Source organism: Seriola aureovittata, chromosome 24 (genome assembly GCF_021018895.1).
Source record: "Seriola aureovittata isolate HTS-2021-v1 ecotype China chromosome 24, ASM2101889v1, whole genome shotgun sequence".
Lineage (NCBI taxonomy): Eukaryota > Metazoa > Chordata > Actinopteri > Carangiformes > Carangidae > Seriola > Seriola aureovittata.
The window spans coordinates 5942546-5967935 of NC_079387.1; the positions used below are offsets into that span (position 1 = coordinate 5942546).

The 25390-nt window shown below is 44.3% G+C and overlaps 1 protein-coding gene across 1 annotated transcript in view; it reads right to left on the reverse strand.

Annotated features, from left to right (window-relative positions):
- Window positions 1-433: 433 nt before the first annotated feature.
- The window catches only part of pard3ba (par-3 family cell polarity regulator beta a), a 143170-nt gene continuing 118213 nt past the window's right edge, over window positions 434-25390 (reverse strand). Inside the window, exons 24-25 of the mRNA XM_056370827.1 lie at window positions 13988-14064; window positions 434-1867 (exon numbers count right to left, since the gene is read on the reverse strand). Coding sequence (XP_056226802.1) covers window positions 1465-1867; window positions 13988-14064 — 480 coding nt within the window. The 3' untranslated portion in view covers window positions 434-1464. The remainder of the gene's footprint in view (window positions 1868-13987; window positions 14065-25390) is intronic.

Sequence of the window (25390 nt, forward strand, 5' to 3'; positions counted from 1 at the left end):
AATGGCTGGTCTATTTCAGCTCAGACAGGAGAGGGTCAAAGCAGTGCCGAGACTAGACGGATCAGCAGAGGCCCGGTCCCTGTTGGCCTTGACGCTAATTAAACACTAGCTGATAGAAAAAGCCTTCTCCACACTCTAATTATTCCCCATTTCAAGTCTAATTTCACCAATCAGTGCCATCTTTATTTCTGAGAGCAAATTGGGCAGTAATCATTTTCTAGTGGAGATTTCCCTGACTCTAATTGTTGAAGATGATTTAGTCATTATCAGAAGGCTGGCTACTCTTATCAGTCATCTCACTGGGCAAATTTATCTGGAGATTGTGCTCAGAGAAATTAAGCTGAATATTGTAATGAATTTTTAAAGTGATGACTCATGGTGTTGTCATAGTTTTGACCAACTGGTTAAATGAAACAGAAATGGGATGAAACGATTTTGTGCTGAACAGTTTGAGGTTTTTAAAACATTTAATGCAAAATATTTGTGTAAAAAAAACAAAAAAAAACGCACTTATTTGACAGCATGTTTAAATCAAACCACCAATGACACATTTAATGAGTTTTCAGTGCAGTGACTTTGATCAATGATATGTTAAAGGATAAAATGTTAAATCAAACTCTATTAGCTGCACAGTGCACGAGGAGTCACACAGCATGGTTTTAGTGTACGTGTACGGATCAAGATATATACATCTTATTAGAGACACCACAAATAAATCACAGATAAACTCATTTGTAATATGGTTAAAAAATTTACAGTAAATGTATCATCCATGTCCAAATCCAGATAATCAAAGAAAAAAGAAACCGAGGGTGTGATAGCAGGACGTGGAGGAAGTCCGAGCGACAGAAAATCAAGGACAAAAAGATACTTCCGGGTGGGTAGGGTGGATGGGGGGTTTACTTCCTTTTCCTGTGTTTCCTCTGTTATCACAGTCTGGATTGTCAAGGAGATCCCTCTTTATTTGCTTAAGTTTGATCAGCTTGTGCAAAATGCCAGTCAGCACTGCCTTCATGATGAGCTGATTCTATACAACATATGGCACCGAGTTTACTCTATATATCCATGTCATTAATGATATTTCCCTTAATTTCATTTCATTTTTCCATCATAGAATTTATGTCGAATAAGATTCGGCAAATTTGTTAATATACACAAGCAGTGGCAAACATGTATATATATGTACACCCACGAGTCCTTAATGCTTGTTAAATCTGCCTTCGCCTGTAGAGACAGTTATGACCAGATGGTTGTAAAAATAAGCCTCATTTTAGCCTCTCAGCCTGTCACTTATTGCCCTCAGTGTTCCTGATCAAATAAATTAATATGGCAAAATCACACTTATCCACATTGGCAGCCTGTGTGACTGTCTGATATTATGTCTCACAAATCTGGACGCATATGAATTCTGAGCTATTTATATATTTGTGTGGAGTTCACCTGATGTTTAGAGGGGGCTACCTTCTACACTGCACCTATCACCGGGTTCTTCCGTCTTGGGTTGGGCTGTCTTTCGTCTCTGTAGGCGTAGCGCTCGGGGCTGGTGTAGCGCTCCCCGCTGACGGGCTGCCTCTCCGGGCTGGTGTAGCGGCCTGCTCGCCCTCCGGCGGCTTCGTAGTAGTGCCGCCCTCTGTGGCCTGCGGTGGGGGAAGGGGGGACGTCCTGCCTTACCATGGTGCGGTGCTGCAGTCCCATGTGGGGAGACGAGGGGTAGTACCGTGGATTGCTGGACGCCTGCTGGGAGTGGGTGCCCGACTGTACACGGCCGGGGTGGCTGGAAATGAGAGGGTCTTGGTAGTGGATGGGGTAGGGGGCTGACTCTCTTGGCATGGGTCTGGAGTGGGTGGGGTAATCATATGGATCCCTCCTGAAAGAGAAATGAAGTTTTCTGTGAGAAATTCCAAAATAGTGATTCTACCTCGACTAACTGTACCTGGAATGAATCTGTAGGACGGACACTCATATCATCACACACGTATATATGTATTGAGAGTATAGAGGAAGACAATATTCAATACTGGTATAAACTGGTTTGGAGTAGAGGACGAGCCAGAGATTTGGCCCTCCCTTGCGGTAAGCCTCCTCCTGTTATTCAGTTTACGTGGCGAGGCTGTGGCCTTGGCAGGATCGAGTTGTGGGGGGAACGTGGATGGAGAGATGCCAAGAGATAACAGCAAATGCCTCAGTAAGCATATATGAGGTTGTGTGAGTGTGTGTAGGAATGTGTGTGTGTGTGTGTGTCCCAGGGGTCTGCAGTAACGAGGCAGCCAGCTGGAAGTCTCCGGTTGCCTCCCACTAGCTTTTGGGTGATTAGGGGCTAAACCCCTGGGTAAGGCGACACGCGGGCCTCGGGGTGACGGTGGGAGAAACAGAGAGAGAGAGAGAGGAACTGAAAAAGAGAGGGAACTAGACAGACAGAGAGAGAGAGAGAGAGGGGACGAGGGGAAGAGAAAAAGAGAGAGAGAGAGAGAGGGGGGAGAAAAGAAAAGGGAGGGCTGCTCACCTTTCATAGGCCCATTCAAATGTTTTCCATCTTATGTGCTGTTTCCAGTGCGGAGTGACACACAAGTCGAGCTACAGCAAGTAAGTAAATCTACAAGCCAGGTCTTCATGGGCCTGGCTGTAAGGGAAACTCTGCTATTTTTAAAAGTGGTGATCTGCGAGAGCCTAGTCACCATCATAAATGATCACTTTTGGCATCAAGTCTCTTCCACACAGAAAACTGAGCATGCAAACTTTTATTTTTTTTTTTTGTTTCAACCACGTCACTACCGTCTGCTACCTACCATCACTACCCATAATCACCCTGGCCAGATGTTTAAAAAGTCACCTTAAACATAGAGTTAAACTGCATAAATTAGAAATGTGATATATATAACATAACAAATATCATGCACCAGACAGATACAGATACACAGCACAATGTAAGCAATGTTCACCTGCAGCTCAGTAATCATGTTTCTCGATTGCTTTCTTGTGTACATAACTGAGAAGAAAGCAGACGGCAACGTGGTTATTTAAGTGTATGTAAATGCACGTTTACTGGTACAGTGCTGTTGTTGGTTGGAACACGGCCTTAACAGCAAATGCGGAACTAGCTTCGGTTCAAATTGGTGTAATGCTACATCAATCAGCAGCAGAGAGCGGCAAACAGATTTAGACATTTGCTTCCCACCCGTCAACAAAGACTCCCACTGTAGTTATTACACAGAAGCCTTGAGCTTATAGCCTCTCCCTTGTTCTGCAATCATATCCGTGCGTCTCCTCTGTCCGGTCCCCCGAGTCGAGATCAGCACCTGTTGACTGGCCAATTAGAATGACTCACTCACCACAGATTAGGTGGCGCACACACAGCTCGGTTATGTGTGTGTGTGTGTCTGTGCTTGTGCATGAGCGGACTTCCCTTGAGGATATTCATGGACTGTGGTGATGTGGATTTCTATATGCATGTGTGTCCCACATATCAGTGTGTAGCAGAGTGTGTTTTCTGTAGGCTGGGAGGCCTGACCACCCAAACACACAGCGCCCGGGCAGGATACACAGGTGGTCCCGAGAATGAACAGCACTGCCTTGTCAATCAGCGGAGCAGGAAAGACGGATGCACACGCACAGATAGACATACACACATGTATTGCCTGGACTTGAGATAAGGAGGAAGAAGCAGAAAAGATAAAAAAAAAAAAAAAAAAAAAGGACTCTGAGAGGTAGAAAGAGAACGGAGAGAGATTTCATATGAAATTAAGACATAAGGACAGAGGCTGGTGTGGAGGGATGCCTGGGCAAAAACAATATATTTCTCCCTGTAAAGCTCAGCGAGGACTGGAAAGAGCAGGAGAGAGAGAGAGAGCGAGACGAAGGTCAACCTCCTCATTAATCCAGATTAAATGGTGAAGGCCACCAGGGGAGGCAAAGAGAAGGAAAGAAAGAGGGATGGAGTGATATAGGGGATAGAGGAGGGGGAACACCTGGGTCCTTAGCCCTCTCAGGGCCACCCAAACAGACAGGAACCTCCGCTGGCTTCCCCTTTCTTCTCTTATCAGTCTCCTCATTTTGCCCCCTCTCGGCTTCATCTTCAATTTCCACATTGTTCTCCACTTGAATATTCATCTCCCTCTCCTTCTCTATCACCTTTGTGACCCCTCCACTTAATATCTATTTATCACTTCCTTCTGCAATTTAAATGCCAACTCCTCTTTTCCTTCTTTCTGATCTACAGCATTATGTTAGCTTCCCCATGGCAAAGCAGTAATATGAGCAGCAATAAATGTAATATCTTGTGCACAGATGTTCAGACTGATGGATGCAAATTGCAGAAAAAAACAGACTTGGTTTGACCTATTGAAAACAACCTTAAATACTTTCTTTCTTCAATTTCCTGGATGACTAAGGGTTAAACGAAGGGGGATAAATTCCTTTAGTGCGCTGATACCCAGGTCTGGATGACCTTTGACCCTGCCATGACATGGCAAAGTAGCCTCGGTCTAGTAGCTGTATATGGGCTGTGGGGTTGCCATTGTTTTGCCTGCTCATATGGGAGTATTTATGTTTCGTCAGGGAGGCGAGTGACTGACAGTTTAAATGTGTTTGCAGGAGGAGAAGAAGGGGAGTGAGTATCCTTCATGTGTGTGTGTGTGTGTGTGTGTGTGTGTGTGTGTTTTCTTTTGGACATAGACTTAACCTCATTTTACCACCCATCTTAAAATATGCAATAATATTGGAGAAAGAAAACATAGGGAAGATCTGAGATATTGTGGGTAATAGCATGACTGCCTGCAACCATATGAGAGTGTATGCATTTGTGTGTGTGTGTGTGTGTGTGTGTGTGTGTGTGTGTGTGTGTATGTATGTATGTGTGTCCGGCCAAGCAGCTGGGGGATTAGGGAAGTCCATGACCCACAGGGAGTTCCTCATCCCTGGGTCACACAGCTGGCTTCAGCTTGGTCGGGAGATGGAGGGAAGTGCATGTGTTTAGTGTGTGTGTGTTTCTGCGGGCCTCTGCCTTTGCTAACCTAACATTCCCTCAAACCATGTTGAATGCTGGCAGTATTTGATTTTTACATAAATTCTGATTTAATTTGGCGGAGTTGAATAAAACATTTCCAGTATTTGAGTCCCTCTGTGAGTAAGAGTGCAAGCCAGAGAAGAGAGCATGGCTGTGTTTGTATATGGTAAGTGTCAGAATGAGATCTGTGTTTACTTGTTAACTTACGAAACTTCATCAGCGAGCTTGTGTGATACGTACCCTGAGAGTGTGGGAAAGAGAGGAGGACTGAGCGGGAGAGAGAAATACAAACACACAAGAGGAACACAATGACAAGAAACAGACATTAAAAGAAGGTAAACAGAAAGACAAAACGAAGGACAAAGAACGGAGAGAATGATGTAATCGAGTTTTTCCATGTATTAACCCGGATGATTACCTGTCTGCCACTAGAAGCACAGCATTTAAGTTACTTTTCCCCCAGCGACTGTGTGGAAATTTCCTCCGGAGCTGTTACTTCTGACGTTCAAAAAAACATGCCAAACATGGCAGATTCCTGCCGGATTAAAATGTTGGTTGCCGTCGGTAATGACAATTAAAGGGGCTGAGCCAGTACGGCTAATCTAGTTTGAAAAGAGCTTATGACAACAAGAGACATGCAGACAGTAGACGTGTTTTCATTCAGCTGTCAGCAGACTTTTACGCACATTTTTGAAATGTCAAAATAAAAAATCTAATGCAAATGAGATGTTTCTGATGTTGAAACAAATAAATAGGTGGAAATGAATGTGAAAAGAAGAAAAATGGAAGGACTTTCAAGAAGAAATTAATACTTGGTAGGCTGGTTTTCCCTCTGTTATTATTTAATGTGCTAGTGATATTGTAATAGAGCAATTACTAATAAAGCTACAATTTGAAAACACAGACATGGGAGTGACAGCGGGTATGATATTACTGGGAAGAGATCATTTACAGATAACATTTCACTAAGTGCGATGTTTTGCAATGAAAATGAACAATTTGTCTACATTATTATTCACCAGCAAATGCATTTCCATCCCTATTTTCTCATCTAATATTTTTTTCAAGGAAGTGTATAAAACATTTACAGCAGATATGTTATTGAATTTTCCTGTTGGCACTACATCTTTAAATTTGATGCTTCTGTGAACTGCAAAAAAATCTGGTGATGTCAAGAAAAAGAGAGGCAGACAGAAGAAAAAGGACGAGCCGTGTTTGGCAGGAGACAGGCAGTGAGACAGATGCAGACACCGTCTGTCCCTCTGAGGTCTATATGCAGCAGCAGTGCAGGGTGTGATGTGAACCACAGGGACCAACCAGAGTGGAAAGCTGTAATGACACGCCGTGTAATACATCTGACTCACACGTCGAGAACATCAGCACCATATACCACACTCCCAACCACTCTCTGAAAGTGTGTGAATTTCGTGTGTGTGTGTGTGTGTGTGTGTGTGTATATGTGTGTGTGCTGAGTGCAAATAACAGACTCAATATAACAGCCATATTTATATGCATGTGAATGTGCGTTGGGAGTGTACATGATTACATACTCAGCAGTGAACCAAAAATGTGTGTGTATCCATCTGGGACTGTGAGAGTGTGTGTTGCCATTTAGGCATAGCTTACGCCATATGACAGTGAAGAATATGGGTGTATGGTGATAGCGTGGGAGATAGGGGGTGGAGGTGGTGGTGGTGGTGGTGGTGGTGGTGGTGGTGGGGGGGGGGTATGCTGCACCTGCCCCTAGGAAACGGAAGGAGGAAATTAGCAACCCCCACCACCCCCTCCGCGCCAGCTCCCAATCCCTTATTAGACCCCCACACTCACTATCCTGGTCCCCCAAAAATACCCCAGGCGCACATAAGTGCTTTACACTAAACTGCTGGAAAACAACCATGTGTCTTTGTCAGACAGACACACAAACACGATGACATAAGAGTTTATTCATGTACACTTTTTGTCAGAAATTATGACTTATAACAACTGTGTTTTACTATATTGTCATTCATTATTCCTTTATGCAGCAGCCTCCACTCAGGGGAGCCCATGAGGAGTCATAGTTTTAACAGATACGTTCATTAACATTTATATCTGCTTACAACTACATTATAATGTGTTGGCAGACCATCTACTGCTATGTACTTACTTTTTAAATTAAGGAAGCATTATTTGAACTTTGGAGTCAGCCAATTGTATTCTACTGTATACATTATTCTTTACTTACTAACACTGCACTGCTCCGCCCTCTGTTTAAAGTTTAAGGATGTATGTTTGTCGTCTTCTGTTCTCACACATACATAAAAAATTTGTGCAAATGCGCAGACAATTAACTGCACACATCTAAATGACATTAGCACATTTAACTTATTAATGTCCTGATTGCGAACATACAGATTCATATGTAAGCGCATCTGCCAGTTATGCGCTCACCTGTTAGCCCACTGACTGCGAGAAGACATGCATTGCATGCAAAATACATTAATTGCTCTGCAAAAAAACAGCTGCTGCGCCTCACTGCCAAACACTCCCACGCACACAGACATTCATATGCATGTGTGCTTACTTTTCTGGGTAAAATGTTTAATGTGTCATAATTTGCAGAGGGACAAGGGGTGCTGCAAAAAAAAAAAAAATAAAATGCTTGAAATGCCTCCATTTAGCTCATTCAATCTGCGGTTTAAGGTAGTGATGTCAATGTCTGTATTCATGGTTTCTAGATAAGTCGTAGCTAAAACGTTTCTCTGCTCTAAACACAGCGTGGTCATCAGTTACTGTAAAATATGTATATTTAAAAAGCTGACATATTCATTAGTGTATGATGCATTCTCCAGACACACATACACACACACACACACACACACACAAAGTCATAGCGCTAATGGTGCTGTGCTAGCTGAGTGCTACAGACACTGAGCAGACCTGGCTGGCTCCACAGCGGAGGAAACCATTAGCCACTCTGGCCCTGGCCATCGAGACAGCTCTGCTAATCAAACCAGCCTATGTCAACAACAGCAGTGGAAATTGGCTCTCAACTAACACGCACGTGCCTCATCTAAACGGGCCTGTGTTTACACTCTCTGCGGAGCAGTGACAGGGAATGTGTACAGTATCAGTGGCAGGTAGCAGTGGGTCCGACCGCGACGTGGGAGTTTTGGGTTGGAAATGAGAAGGTGAGGAGAGATGAGAGGCACCAGGGCAAACAGCCTGTGTGCAAACTACTCTCTCATGAAGCTCATAGGAACAGTTAATGACTCATTCATCATTTGAGTGATGTCATGCTTCAGACGACTATCAATAACCATTTATTCAACTGTTCAACCACATTTCTTTTCATTTTATTCTAGTGATTTCAACACAATTGAAGGCATTTGGTTGCTGCTCATATTAGGAGTGACTAAACCGTACAAAAAGTTCCTTTTATGGGCCTTCAAAAGTTCATGCAGCTATAAGAGAGGAGGTCGAAGGTGAGAGTTACTTCTTGGACAAGAGGGAGAGTGAAACATGTAATAGAGACGTTCTGGGGAAAAGCAGTAAAGTAACAGCTAATGAGGGAAACAGATGGGATTTCTTTGCGGTTCTCCACAACTCATACAATTACTGCGATTCTTCGCAGTTCAAGCAAAGTTCACTGTATACCTATTCTATTCTATTCTATTCTATTCTATTCTATTCTGGGCAAAGAAGAGAACATTTGAATTCATGGTGACTCCTGTGTCCCCTCCACAGAGCTGCCCGTCCGTCTGTGTTTGTGGGCTGAATGTCATGCAGACTTGTACATGACAGTCTTTGTATTTCTCACTGAGCTCACAGGGAGTGCCGAGGCCTCAAAGTGTATATCTTTTGGTTTATTTATGAAGTGATGATTTCATTTTCCCATACACAGACCTGGGAGACTGTGGGAGAGAGGGATGGAGAGGGAAGGGGAAGACAGAGAGCGAGACGAGATACAAAGAGACGTAGGAGAGATATAAACAGAAGCGAATGAAAAATGCAGACAGAGGGATTGATGGAATCAGGGAAAAACGCAGAGAACAGAAAAAGGGAAGTTATTGTAAACAGGTAGAGCCACCGGTGCCTCAGCTGTGCATGTGACAGAGCTGGCTAAAGCCCTTTCATTTCCTACTGCTGATTCCATTACATTCTCCTGTGTCTGAGCACAAACACCGTTAGCTGGACAAATATTGCTGCCTCTGCACACTGACGGGACCCGCTCCTTCATAAAGGACCCGCAAATAAGAGAGGGGTCACAGCACCTCTCTGGCAATCAAATAAAATAATCCGCACATTGCTTCAGATTCTCTTCGGCTGCTTATTTAACAATAAAAGATGGGGGGTCACGTCACCTTTTAAACCAATCGCGTATGGTCCTGGAAAGATGTAACAAGCTGTTATGGGGCAAATGTTGAAAATACTATAGTGGAGAAAGAAACACACTGCGCTCTCCAGGAGCCAAGAAATTAAGTGAGTTACAGAGACAATAACTCTAACTGAATTGGGTGAGTTTAAAGTGAGTTATTCGACAGCTGGACAGCAGTATGTGGGGAAACAGTAGATCACTTATGAAGCTGCGAGAAGAGGGATTGGGTTTTAATAAAGATGGGAGCGAATGCGGCGAAAATATAATTTATCCACTGACCTTGAAAAAAGCCATCCGAATTCATAGAGAGCTCCCAACTACAGAGCTTAACAATATTACTGCGCTAAAACGATAACGGACCCGCGCAATAAATACGGCCGTCCAACCGTGCGAGGTAGGAGTGAATTTTTGAGAGCTTATTTCCAGTTGACAAAATCAGCCAGTGAAGCAGAAATGAATGAGTAAATATGAGCGTTTTAGAAGGATTTTCATTTTTAATATTCCTTTCATCTCTTCCTTATTTATAATCAACCTATTGCTTTCACTCGGGTGGGGGTAGGGGGGGCAAAGTCATTTATTGTTTTTCTATTCTGTATTGCTAGGTGTGTTGAGTCTGGACGTGGCTCATTAGGGCCTGAGCAGACACAACCGGGGTGAAAAGGTTCATGCGCAGAGACATGGTGGAGGAAACCAAGTGGCTTCCAGTGTGGGACGTGTGTGTTAGTGTGGGCACTTTCCAGGAAGGTCAGATGAGGGGCCTTGAGGGACACTTTCCCACAAACCAGAGGATGCTCAACATGCAGAGGACAATCAAGAAGTTGGCGTCTGTTTTTTTAAGGAGCTCTTAAAGCATTCAGTCGCCGCCCCCTCAAACGACAAGCCTGAGATGCTCCTTATAATGACTGACTGCACACACACACATGAGGGATGTGTGTTAGGGGGATTCAGGAGTCCAAACTTTTGGATCGTGTGATCAGAGCTGAACTCAAATTCGCTCGGATCCACCTGGATAATAGACATAGGGACTATCCAGTGAGACTCCACCCAGGTCAGTAAGTCTGAAGATAATTTAGACCCATGTCAAGTCTTGGTTACGAGGAGCCAAATGGACCTGTGAAGACCTTTACTACTTGCACACACACACACACACATGCGCACACACATCTTCTGTCCTTCTCGGTGGGTCATTTCTATTGTCCAGATGTGACAGGAGCTTCATGAGGCCAGCATGGTCCCTTGGTTGGAGCCCCGTGCTCTCTGACTCACTGGCCATCGGCTGCACATTAATCAGCCAATTATCAGCCCTGGCCAGCAACGCTGCCGCTCCAACCCGGTCCCCTAATCCAATCACCTTGGGGGAGTGGGTCAGGGGGTACTCTGATTGGATAACCTGAGGCTGGGTCGCCGCGCCCATGACCTGCTGCTTTGAATTGGTAATGATGTTAATATTCTCCATATGTCCATGTGTGTGTCTGTGTGTGCACATTTGTGTGTGTCCCCAAGCATAGAGCCTATCTAGAAGCTGAGCTGCACCCCAGCATTAATGGCCAATGGAGATGGAAGTAAGAGCCAAAATAGCACTATCACCCTCCCTGGGGCAAACCTCTTGACGCTGCCACTTCTAGCCCTCTCTCCAAATCCTCTTTCCCAGACTTCAGCCTGTCTTGTTGGCTGCTGTGCAGCAGCCCTTGGCGCTAAGTCCCAGGCTGAGGTCCACTTTCTTTCCATCAGCCCCGCTACTTTGGCATCCACTCCTTCTGGTCCAAAGAAACTCTTGAGTTGAGAGGTGGGAATAATAAAGGAGCCACAATTTGGGCAGCAGGATTGTGATGAGAAATGTTTTCCAATACAGTGAAAAAAGTAAGTAGGTAAGAGGGCAAACTCTGACTTTCTGGTCTGTTTTTTTCACTGTTTCTGACTCTGAGAGAAAAAGAAATATACGGTATTTGGTAAAGCTACAAAAAGTCCAAGTGAACTGAAGTTAAAGGAGAAAAAAGGAGCTTGAAAAACACAAATTTAATAGACCATGCTTGTGTGCTTTCATTAGGGAAGCTATAATGTGCGTGGACATATTGACTTTTAACAACACATTTAAATATTTGTCTGAACATCTTCGATTTTATCCCCATCCTTCTAACTCCTACCTCTGCTCAACTCTCTCTCCATATGCTCCCATCTGTGAGACGCTTTGCTGCATCTCCTGTACTATCCATGTGCACACACACACACACACAAACACATGCACACACGCACACACTCACCACTTCACTCCCTCCCCTCCAGCTGCAGCCCCAGCCGGCTCCACACAAAGGCAGGCCAAATGTATGCTAATGAGAGCCAGGCCAATGGTGGAGCCGCACTCATTTTGAGAGGAAATGGCTTTCAATAATGGCGGCCCCCGGGGGGATTTTGCACAAAGTTCAGCTCCACTTTGAAAAATGCATTCAATTCACTGCTGTGTCTGCTGCTCTCTCTTTTTCTCCCATTTTTCCCCGCTCAATGAAAAAAAAAAAAAAAAAAAAACATTCCCGGAATATATCTGCGTCCCCTCCTCCTCTCGCCTCTGTAGTTATGCTGGGGGGGGGGGGGGGGGGGGGGGGGCAGAGAGAGTTTTTGGGGACCGAGGAGTCGTGATTTATCTTTACAGAAACATCAAAAACAGGAACGCAAACATGCAAGCTTCAATAGTGTTCACACTCTATCTGGCACGTTTCCTTTGCGTTTTGTTGCTCGTAGTTTTGCTCTTCTGCTCAGGGTAATGTCTCCAGAAACATGTTAACTGTACCATATGCATTTCAAACGGATAATATCCTATGGGTCTCGGGCCTAAAAATACTTCAAAGAGGAGATGAACAACAGTTAAATAACGATGAGAATATATCTTGAGGTAATAAACATTATTTGAACCTGATTTGTCATCTTCACACCCAAACATGTTAGACAGAGACTATGACGGCTGCTACATAGACGCATCATGTGAATCTAACACAACTGAGCATCAATATATATGTTATAGTTCGGTATTACAGCCAAAACCTGCTGACATCCTGTGCAGTTTGCAGGCGAATTTTCTTATTTAAAAATAGTTTCTTATCTATCACCCGCCAGAAACAGGAAGATGCTTGTCTTGTCCTCTTCAAGCCTTTTTATATGCCGGAATACCCAGTTTAAGCATCGGAAAAGTACTGAGAATGCAGTATTTCATTATCTGTTAATCTGTTTATCATTTTTTCTGTTTAATCCTTTTGTCTATAAAATATAAGACGGACATAAAACAGAGGAAAAAATTGCCATTCAGAATTTCCCAAAGCTCAAGGTGACGTTTTCTAATCATGCAGCATGTTTAATTTACAAAGCTATAAAACTAAGAAATACACAAAACCCTCATATTTTACAAACTGAAATTAAAGATCGAGTGGCAATTTTGCTTCATAAATTACTTAAATGGTTAAATTTCATCTTTTGTCAGACCAACTGTGGAAAATCTAAAGAGATGGAATGTTATTAAGCAAATCCTCACACTAGAGAGGCTAAATTAAAGAACTTTTTCTTGAGAAATGATTAAAACGATTGTTGAAAAATCATTTCATCAATAAAAAGAGGAAGCAATGGCTTCAATTTTCCCGACTTGCTTCAGATTTTATTGATAAGTACGTGGGAATGGCTTCTTCTTTTCTGTGACAGTACAGTGAAGTACAGTTTGGACTGAGCTGTCCCTCAGCCTGTCCATCTCCGTTTGGGTTTGCCTCCACGGTTACAGTTGGCTAATCTCTCTGCCCCTCTGCTGCTTGGTCATGTCCCTCCTTCTCTCTTCTTCTCTCCTGCAGATTCTCAGAACGTCTCGTCCCCCTGAGCCAGAGCTGATGTCTGCGCTCCCTGGTGCCTGTCATATCAGGAGGGGCAATAACCCGTGAAATGACTGTTCTCTTTTTCTCACTCGCCTCCCCTCCATCCCGGTGTCCCCTCTTTTCCACATTCTCCTACTCTCACTTTCCTCGCACCACGCCACTCCACGCTCCACTTAACCGCTGGGGCGCGAACATCGCAAAAAAAAAGAAATGTGCATACACACGCTCACATTGCACAAGATGGTGAATATTCTGGTGTGGTTTGAAGCATGTATGTGAGCTGTATGACTGCTGGCAAAGACTTAAATAGAGAAGAGGTACAAGTGTGTGTACATATGCACCTAATTTGACAAGAGAACATTTAAACAAACAAAAGGGACGCGCAGTTCCATTAAACCCACACTAGAGGTTATACATCCTTCTTAAGAGCAAACCATCCTGTGTGTGTGTGTGTGTGTGTGTGTGTGTGTGTGTGTGTGTGTGTGTGTGTGTGTGTGTGTGTGTGAGAGAGAGATCCTCCTGCCTGTGCCCTACTCTCCGGAGGGCTGATCACTCCTGTTCCTGGGATGAGTAGACACTCCCAAGGCAAACACTCCAGATTTAATTATAAGCTCCAAAGAGGATTAGTCTGTGCTGTGTGTGTGTGTGTGTGTGTGTGTCTGTGTGTGCTTGCGAGAGTGGGGGGAGACACAAAGGGAAGGAGTGGCAAGAAGTTATCCCTTCATTCCCCACACTGAAGAATAAAACACACGCGCACACATACACACTCAGCTCGCTCACCTGGGGTGTGTGTGGTATTGTCGGTCCGCCTCTTCGTAGCGGTGAGCAGCTCGAGATTCACCTCCTCTTGGTGCCATCTGTGAGGAGACACAGCACAGTGAATATAAATATGCAGACTAAAAGAAAACAGTCCAAACACCCTTGAGCAAGGCACTGGACTCTCTGGAAGTGACTCAGCTGGAGGTCTGACGAATAAGATAAATTGTTAAACAATCCGTTGGCAGATTTCTGGCCATTTCCAGCAGCTAAACCTTGTGGTGGTGGAGGTCACATGTCCCTCAGGGTATATGTTTAACCTCAGTAACATCTCTGTCTTTAAATACTACATTAAGAATTTAAAGCATGTACGTGTTCATGTGCAGCCTTGTGGTTTCTGTGTAAACAAAAAACAAGACAGGGAGAAGTCAAGGAATGCCCCACATGTGGTAACATAAACATGTGCAACCACATTTAAGCGCGGTGCAACTCCGATACACATGTGTGTATGCAGTTCAAGCAAACACACCAGTCATATGAAAAAAATTACATCTAGAGTGGGTTTTGGGAAGAGGGTTGATCTGTCTCTCATCCAGGAAGTGATTGATTAAAGCCACGTCCACGCTGGGGGGCGGATAAATGTGGAAATACTGAAAAAGGTCTGGTTGTTTTCTGTCCACAGTTAAATGCCAAATGTTGAAGAAAACCAGAGAAATCTCATCTTCTTTGTCCTTTCTCTTTGTTGGCAAACACAACTGTGGATTAGCAGCATCATGTACTAGAGGAGCTGAACAGTCACAGCCAGGTTCCTCAGCGTGGTCTCAGGAGGATACAACCTCCTTCTCTCCATGAGTACTTACAGACAGGTGATAAATTAAAGGAAAGCTAAGTGGAAAAACATAATGAAGACAAATGCTTCCATACAGGAAAGAGTGGTAACCTGATGATGATGTGAAGCATATGCTATGATCTTCACAGTCACCAGATCTTAACCTTAACCTATGGAGGATCTCTCGGAAGAATGGTGCTCATCCCTTCAGTGGATTCCCGGTCTGTGTGTCGGAGCTCGGAGGCTGTTCTGGAGGCTCGTGATGAGCCAATACCTCACTAAGACTACATTTGACACCCATCTGTGAGTCTGCTGTTCTTAATGGCACCAAGCTTCTGTTTCTGTCGTCAAACGACTACATGAATATAAAACAGTGATTTATCGCTGCTCATTAATGATACTCATGAACCAATTCTAACGGCCACAACTGGAATCACTTTTTACGCTCACTAATCAATGACAACACCTGGATTGTGTGCTGTATGTGTAGAGAAATGCACCCCCCCTTTTTAAATTTTTTTATTTTTTTATTTTTTTTTTTTAAAGCTGCATTTTATGATGTTTTTCAAAACGGATAATTTCTTTGATGTGAAAATCACTGGCTCTTGATCTGTGGATTGGACCAAAATGCAGAGATAAGATGTGGTTTTAAATTTAGTTGCATAAGAGTGGACATGGTCTGAGGTCCATACAACACAAGGGGGTTTAAACAAGCCCCCTGCAGGCAGAAGAGGAGGGAGGCAGCGAGGGAGAGAGCATACAGTTTCAATTATCTGTAATCTACGTTCTGGGCTCTGAGTTTTCACATACAAACACAGGCTGTTTATTCAATGGACATTTCATCGGTCAAACACACAATACACCACTGTAGCGTAACATGCGCGCACACACACACACACACACACACACACACACACACACACACACACACACACACACACACGCGTCGGTCAAATACACACCAGCGGCCAACACGTACATGTGTACATAAACAAGCAATCACAGGTTCGACAGAAACACACACGGAAATCTAAAGAGGCGAACAGTCGTGCGTTTGATCCAGGCTATCAAAGTGATACACCGCCACAATCACCCACTTACACACATTTAATATCACAAACACGCACGCTACAAAGAGTCTAAATGAAGCCATGCAGGACCAGTCTATTGTTCTGCTTGCATGTACGTATGAGTTCAAACTCATACTGCATGTCAATGTAGCAGCGGCACATTACCAGATATCATTAGCATGTCTCTGTAATGTAGGGAGCTCTAATGTCTCTGAATGGGAGCCAGGAAGTGAAAGCACATCAGAGCCATGGCTGGGTTAAGTCTGCTGCTCTATTCACTGAAGTGGCATTGTGCCTGTGCTGTGTGTGTGTGTGTGTGTGTGTGTTGTGTGTGTGTGTGTGTGTGTGTGTGTGTGTGTGTGTATGTTAATATTATGGTAGTCGGGGAGGGCAATGTGTGTCTTTGTGTGCAGGTTTAATATGATGTCGGGAAGTGAATGCTCCATCTTCAGATTGCTGTGTGTGTATGTGTGTGTGTGTGTGTTACGAAGGGGACATTATGCAAAGAGCTGCATAATGTGAGGTAAAGGGGGCATTAGTCTCAGCAAGAAGCTGGGACTCAGGTGGAAGACCTTCTGTGTATGTGTGTGTATGTGTGTGTATGTGTGTAAGCCATAATACATCTTCTAAGTAGGAGGAGAGAGGAAGAGAATGATGAGGACAGGAGGAAATGTGTGTTTGGATAAAATGAGTGAATTTTTTTGTGCGTTGATTGTATTAACATAATAGCCTGCAGCCATAGGTCTGGATGATCCCTTTATTAACTCACACACACACACACAAATATAGATTAGGGACGTCTGTCATATGGATGCTTTTCAGGCGGAAGCCCATTTCCCCAAATTAGACAGATAGCTTTAGTACCAGATGATATGCCTTGAAATACTGCCGTGGCATACACACACACGCACACAAGTAAACAAACACAAAACAAGTCTCAGTCTCACCATGGCAACTGGTAAAACAGCAATATGAAATTCATCCAGGTTTGAAGTAGAAAATGCAGCAGTTAGACTTCAGAGGAGGCGGTCAGCGGGCAGAGAGCCACGTCTTCACAGCTTCGGAGGTGGAGGGTGATAACACACACACATCGAACGCCACGCGAGTTCACGTCCTCATCCTGAACCCGGTGACATCATATACAGTACTGTTTATATCTACAGTAAGAGTGTGTGTGTGGTTATCGGTGGAAAACTTAATGTTTTGTGCAGACAGAAGCTGACTTAAAGCCAGATTCTTTCTGGACATGCATGACGGGGAGTTTCCTATTTCTCATGAGTGTCAGGTGGTAAAACTCTGAAAGGAAGAGGCTTTGTTAAACTTGGAGCTCACTGCAGTTGTGTGCATGCGCATGCATTTTTGTGTAATTTAAACCCAAACCTTTCAATCAGCAAATCGGCAGGCTGCTTTTAATACCTTCTCATCAGGGAAAGTAAATGAGCATTAACATATCAGAACAATCTTCTTATAAAGTGTATCATTTTGTGGAGTCATTGCATTTGTGTGCCGCAATTCAAGCAGCTGACAAACCCTCTGACAGAATGGCTGGCGTGTGTGTGAGTGTGAATGAGCAGAACGTCATTTTTCCATTTTTCCAAATTAGAAAGCTATGCCTTGACAGTGCCAGATGATAAGCAATGGAACACAACACACACACACACACACACACACACACACACACACACACACACACACACACACACACACACACACACCCCCACGCACGCACGCACACCAATCAACTCTAGCAGCACAGCTGTCGCATTCATCAGAAAGTATTGCCAGAGCTCAGGAAATGAATTTCTTGGAGCACTTTTGGATTTGCTGTAAATTTGCGATGCTCATATTTACAAAAAGCCTCAAATGAGAGTCCAAGTGCTTTGACACAATGCCTGAGCTGCGCTTTGGTCCCGTGACTGAGATGCTCAGATTCGCCTTTTCCAAACCGCTTTTCTTCGCCGTCTCTTTTCAAACGGCATAATTAGCCTCCTCTATTGCCATCTATTCCTCCACGCATCCATCCATCCATCCTTTTCTTCCTCCCTCCATCCGTTGTAGATGCTAATTAAGCATGTGTCTCAGTGTGGAGCCTCTGCCTGGCACCCCATGCCCACCTCCCGTTGGCAACCTCACCCCCACGCCCTGGCACGATGAGGCGTAACGCACCCTTTATCCACCCCGTCTTCCTGCTAAAAAAAAAAATAAAAAAATCTTGCTGACTCCCCCATGGGAGGAAAGGGAACAGATAAGATGGAGAGGGAGAGCTGGCAGAGAAGTTGTTAAAGATGTGGTGCGTGTGTGTAGGTGGACGCAACACAAACCATAGGAGGAACGTGTGTGAGACTCTAACTACTGCTGCCACGAGTTGTTGACAGCTGGGAGTATGAACTTCTGCTGTCATGCTGCTGAAACACGGAGAAACCACACCCATGCACATACGTACATACAAGTCGACAGCAAGGCGATTTAGATCACTGCCCTGGTCCAATACATCCTTATTTTTAGAAGTTATAGTCCAAATATAATACAGTATATTGCACATATGGTGTCAACTGTCGGAAGAAAACGTCCACACTAAGCCGGCTAAATCTAAAAATGCACCTTTTTGTGGCTAAATCCCAAAAATTCGGTTACACTGCACTGTTTTCTTTCTTTGTGTTTGTTAGCAAAGCCACTGCCCTAAATTTATACCGCTCTGCTGAAAACAGCTTGTTGGCATGGTTACCAACGAATAACCGACTGAAACTCTAAAAGGTCAAAGGCATCTCTTTCATGCTAGTCGAGTCTAGCCTGTTGGCACACAAGATTATGCTGTATTAGGAGATCCTGTGTGTTTATATCTCAAACAGGAGGCTCACTTGCCCCCCAGTGTACACTAAACACTCCCACACCTGGACCCCGCTCGCTCTGAGCTCGTTAGCAGCAGATGGTACATGCATGTACGCACGCATGCACACCCACCCACACACACAGTGACCAAAGGTTACACACACTCAGACTGGAATGCGGTCTATTTTGGTAATAGGCCAATCTGCTGGTAATTGTCTTCATTGTTAGTATTTGTTTAGGCCTCAACTCTTGACCTTAGAGTAGCTTTTTACATTTACATACAGTTGGGTTCAGACTTCGACTGGCACGTGTGTGTGTGTGTGTGTGTGTGTGTGTGTGTGTTTGCGTGAATGTGTGTGTGTGTGTGTGTTTGCGGTTTAATCTTTCCTTATGAGGATGTAACAGGTAGAGGGAAAACAATGTTTAGCTCATTAGCCGATGCTCACAATGATACTGCTGACCTCTATCATTTCCTATGGCTCCGTGCGTATCGCTCCGACTACTTCGTCTGTCGGAATACATTTGCTCTGGACTAAACTTTCAAACCGTTTACATGAACTCTAAATACATCGAATGTGTTTACATTCATCAGAGCGAGAAGGCTTTCAAAAGGATCTTTTTACACTCTCTGGGAAATTTACGGATGTCACTGGCTCCGAGTGGACAAACACACTCAGAGAAAAATATGTTCTGAGGCCCAAGAGAGTATTTGATTAGTTAAAGTGGCAATTAGCCACAAACACTTTGCAACCGGACAATTTATATCACTCTTCAGGATGATGTAACATGTCAAATAGGCTGCTCTTGCTTCTTTTGAGGTGGGTACATAAAGCATCTGCATTTTTATCAGGTTATTCTGATTGTTAATACTACATTATCAAACTTCTGATCGGGGGTCATCAAACCAAATTAGTGACTTTTAAATAATCTGGAAAATTGCCTTTGACCTGCACATGTGTGCATTTGTTACCACATTAATCTGTAATCAACATGCATCCTTAACCTGTTCCATGTGTGTGTGTGTGTGTGTGTGTGTGTGTGTGTGTGTGTGTGTGTGTGTGTGTGTGTGTGTGTGTGGCCATGGCTGTGGCCATGGGGTGTTGTTTATTTACTGGGGCTGTGTCCCTGTTCCTCTCCCCCTCTGTGGGTTTGTTTGCCTCCCCACTGCTCACTGAAATAACATCCAACTACCCCTGTGTGTGTGTGTGTGTGTGTGTGTGTGTGTGTGTGTGTGTGTGTGAGTGAGTGAGTTAGAGTGAAAGAGAGTGAGAGAGAGAGAGTGAGAGGGAGAGAGAGAGGAGAGAGTGTGTGTGTGTGAGTGTGTGTCTGGTTTCATTCTTCCCTCTCCAGATCATGATGCCCTGAAAGGTATGTCTTAAGCCCCTTTTATACAGAGATTCTGCTATTTTGCTGTTAAGAAGACCCCTCATTATGTCACCTTTGTTTGTTTACACTGAACCAAACAAAGCCGGTATAATGCCGCCCCAGGGTGTGATTTCAGATCGCATGATACAGTGTCTCTGCCTCTGCTGCCGGCATAAAGGCGGAACAACAATGCCCCACCAGTTCATGATGGTACCTTTTATACAGAATGCTGAAGCAGAATAAAGGTGCGACATTCCCGCCTTGAACAGGCCGTGTAGAAGTGGCTGCAGGGTGTGTGTGAGAGAAAGAGAGAGAGAGCGATGTGTTCTGTTCATTCTTTAACTAAGCTGTAACACAACAGCCACACAGCATTTGTGTCCTCCATCCGCACATGTCGCAGAAACACCAGCACCTTCCAACAGCTCCACATCCACTTCTGTCAAGTCATGTGTCTGTTCTCTGTGACGGCGCCATCTCCACAGTTCAGTTTAAACAGCCTCCTGTTGTCCTCTCCCTCCAGTCACAGATTTGTGGATGTGCAGGGGGGTTGACACGGCGACCAGGGATGGAGTCTTTGATGAGTGAATCCAGCTCCTCGTGCCATCCGACGGCCTGCTGCAAATGTCATGAGGTTGATCTGTTTGACCTTCAGATGCTTTGATGTAACTCATGCCAACTCCAGAACCTCAGAGTGAGCTGCAGTGGATTTAAAGGATCAGTTTGGGGGAAACATCCACATTTGTCTCACAGGTCTGGATCTTGAAGTGGCCTGTTCAGCGTCCCAGCCTCTAAGTGTGATGGCTCATGATGATCCACTGTCTCCAACATCTTGCAAAGAAGCAGTTCCTCGATTCACCTTCTGTCGCTTTCCCTTTTCATACTGTCGTGTATTTGTCTGTTAAAATGCTATTAACTGGATATTAACAAGATATTAATGCGTGGTAAAACTGTAGAGAACTTGACAATGTTCCCCTGAGACTGCAGAGTTATACAGCGATTTATAGTATAAATCAATTAATTAATTCTTAAGTGTGACCTCAGCAGAGAGAGACAAACACACACACATATGCAGCCGACCCAACCGAAACCCTCTCCTCTTTAATCCAAACAGAGTGGTGACGCGCTTTGAAGTGAGAGTGAGCGCGAGCGAGGAGGAGAATGGGAGATTTCTATCAACTTGCAGACAGATCACACTCTGCAGTTTGCCCGTAGGCCAGAGACAAGCTGTGGGGATAAAGACAGACACCAAATAAGTCCCTGTAGCCCTTTGTCGGCCCAGATGGGGAGGAGGGAGAGCAGGTAGGAGAAAAATAAAAAAATAAAACAATCCTCACCCAGTTGCTGTGCAGCATTGGAATGAAGTGACTTAAAACAAAAGAGAGGAGAGAGGGGGAGCAGTGTGTTAAGCCTCAGGGATGAGCTGGAGAGACAAGGACAGAGAGGAGGAGTCCGTGGATGGAATCGCTCATTGTGACTTTGCCGAGAGAAAAAAAGGGAGAAAGGTGCTATACATGTGTGTGAAAACTCTTGATAGCGGTGGGTAGAAACATAATGCTCGAATGAGATGTTCACTCTTGTCTTTGTCTCCCAAGAGTCTGAGCAAGAGTTCAGATTGTGTCTGAGTCTGAATCCGTGGGTTTTAGAGACAGTGAGGGAAGAAGTGCGCCTGTGCACGCCAATCAGACAAAGCCAATGGCCAAGAGCCGATGATGTGAAACAACATAGGTGGTTAAGTATGAAATTATGTAGGAATTATAAAAATGAATGAATCTTCAGCAGTATTGAAGCTGGAAACATTTGTGCATAAACTCTGCATCTAAACCCCCGTGACCCTCAAAGGATAAACAGAATAGCAACTGGATGGAGGGATGGATGACTACACATCTACACTGAGGATGCTGCGTTGATACATGGCAAACGCACACAATGGGAAATCAGCATTACTTCCACTGGAGTGCATGACTTTGCAAACCTACGGGGAACTGACTGACAGGTCTGACAGGTGCGAGCGGTCGCTGAGACGGAGACGAGACCAAGACAAAACACCCATGAGACCGAGACGAGTCTGAGACAGGAGAAATGTCTAAAGGCCAAACACAAGACAGAGACTCTGCAGTATCAAACGCATTACACATGCATAATTGAAAGTCTAATAACTTCATAGCTTCCTTGTGGTCCTTGTTTGAGATCATCCATTGATCTCCACAAACAAGGACAGTCAGTGTTCAAACACTTAAAAAGACCTATTTGAAGGTTTCCTTACAATTGACCTCTTGTAGCTGTGAGAGGAACTACGTTCCTTTTTAGGGTCATTTGGATTATTTTGGAAGATCCTAACAAGAGATTTAGGACTTGCTGGTTTATTACAATGGATTCTGTTGGTGACCCATGTTCATTATGAAACAAATCACACACATGTCCCCAGGAACGTCTCAGTTCATCCCCAGGACTATCTACTTCTTGGTCCCTCCATGTGCAGGAGTGGTTTCAGACGTTTCTATGGATGTTTTCATTCACTGCTCTTGAGTCACCACTGGAATCCACTGACTGATTATAAACTGACATAAGCTGCTGATCTCAGTCGAGAGGAAACACCGACTCTACTAACTTCAACTACACGATTTCACTTTTTTTTCTTTAAACCATATCAATGTGTTTTTAATATTCATTAATCTGTTCATGAAGCACCAGTTCCTGATACTGAAGTATTCAGGAACATTTAAAGGTACCAGTGTGAAATTCAAATAAATCGGCATTGCAAAACATGGAATTATCTCACCTCCCTGGCGAAACACTGGAACCTGAAAAGGGGTTGCAACGCTGAATTTCTGACTAAATGACTTATAAGGAGGAAAAATCGTTGCTGCACAACTTTCATTTTATAATCATCACCCTAAACCTGACATTATCATTGAACGGTCTGCTGTAAGCTCTACCTCCCGTCTTATTTCTCCTCTGTCATTTTCCTCCTCTTCAGCCTATTTTTCAGGAGCTGGTCACAGTAGCTTGTTGAGGATTATTCTGGGGTGTATGATCCAAACACTAACTTGTGGTGGGGCCTGTGCAATTATACAGACCAGAATAGCACTCAGCCTGGTCCAGAAAGTCAGGGACCAACGGGGTAGCCTTTAATCAGCACAGGCCTCCGCTGCTGCACTGGGCTCGAGTGTGACACAAAGTCTAAGATGTGTGTTTTGTGTTGAGCAAGGGTGATCTCAGAGGGGGTCACGAGGAAACCAGGATCAGGAGACTGCATTTCTTGTAATTATTGAATTATGGGATTTTCCTCAAAAAAGTTTTCACGCGTGTGTGTGTGTGTGTGTGTGTGTGTGTGTGTGCTGCCGGCATGGAATTGGCTGGAACCTCCTGCAGAGAAATGAACTCTGAAAGCAGCTTCAGTTTGGCTGAAGCTGTGGTTTACAGCCCTTTGATGGTGAATGAATGTGTGTGTATGTGTGTGTGCATGTGTGTGTATGTTGCCTTTCCATGGTTGATGGTGGAGTGTGTGTTTTTATGTGTTTGTGGTATGTTACCTCCTAAAACGTCTGTTGTAAAAATGTGTGTGCGTGGCTGCTGTTTCACATCAGCATGTTGGTTTATGTTCATGTATATGTTATGTTTATGCATCTGCATGTGTTTTATGTGTTCATACATGAGTACACATGTACGTGTGTGTGTGCAACGTCAGTGAAGACCACATTAAATTTCTAAAATTGTGAGCATGTTTGTGAAAAATAGAAAGCAGGACTTAATCCAACTCGCTTGGTGATCCAAGTACTTCAAATGCGGCTTTTCCCATGGGGATTGTGTGTGTGTGTGTGTGTGTGTGTGTGTGTGAGAGTGTAAGAGGGGAAGAAAGTCAGCCAGACAGAGAGAGAGAGGGAGAGAGATGTTGAGTGATGGCGCATGCTAGCCAGTTATCCTTCTCTCGTTCCTCATTAAAATGGTGCAGGTGCATCAGTAAAGCTTCAAATCTACCCACACACACACACACACACACACACACACACACACACACACACACACACACACACACACACACACACACACACACACACACACACACACACACATATACACACATATACACACACAGGGCATATGCTAACCTGATTAACACAAACATTAGGCTAACATTAGTGCAGCCTCCTTCAGAGAAACACCCCCGAACCAGCTGCTCTGTCTGTCTCACCTTCCTCTATATGCACAAACTGGCACCTCAGCCTCCTATAGTCTCTCTCTCCAATTCATCATCTTCATAAAAACACATTTTTAACAGTTCATTTGAAAAAGTGTCTCATTAACTGGACAGCACAGAGCGGGGAGATGTGATGAGACGGGACGCATGAGATGGGAACAAAGAAACAAAGCTTGATGAAGGAAGTGGAAGTGAAAGCCTCATGTGTTCCACAGGTCCCTTGTTCTGTCCTCTCCAAAAATCACAAGGCGCTCCAGCTGACTAACTAATTAACTCTCTAACCAGCAAACCAACATTAGCAGTGCACCTTTCCAATGGTGGCTGTTTACCAAACTAAGATGGAACAAAAGACCCACAGTGTGTCCATGCTTGTGCGGAGTCAAATCTAATGATTTGATTGGCTGTATGTGCAGAAGTTCTGGCTGGTTATTGCACAGACAAGGGGACAAAGCCAAGAAACCAAAAGCTATCAAATATAAATGCATTCTTTTTGGTACCGATTCTCTCTCAAAGAGAGCAGAGGAAGAGTTTTAATATCATACTCAAGGACACTCCAGCAGGGCAGGTGCTTGCTTCAGTCTTTCTAACCACGGAGACCACCTGAGCTCCATTTTACCACCTGATTTTACCACCACTTCTTTCTCCTCCTCCTCCCTCGCTCCATTCCTTCAGTCGTTTATGTCAATGCATCCGTGTGTCTGTCAGTTCCTCCATCCCATCTGTCTCCTCCTCGTGCCAATCCAGCTCCCTCTGTTAGATGTGCCATTTCTCATCCTTCCCATCTTCCCCCTAAGGCGCCTCTTTAAGTCTTTTTTTTTTTTATTTTGCTTCGATGCTGCTTTGTTGCTTTGTCATGTTCTCAGTTTCTCTCCCTTTTGTCCTCTCTCTCATAAACACGTGCTCTCTCTCTCTCCCCTTCTCACTTTGTGCTCCTCTCACTGGCTGCCTCGCTGCCACTCCCCTTCCCCTGTTTTCCCATTCCCCTCGTATTCTCTCCCTCGTTTACTCGCTCCCTCGTTCCTCTCTTCCATTTCTCTCCCTCGGGTCCGCCTCTTGTCTTTGAAAGCAGCTTTCTGCTGGGCTACACTACTTTTGTGGCAGCTTCTCCCACAGTAGGCACACAGCGGGACTAGCCT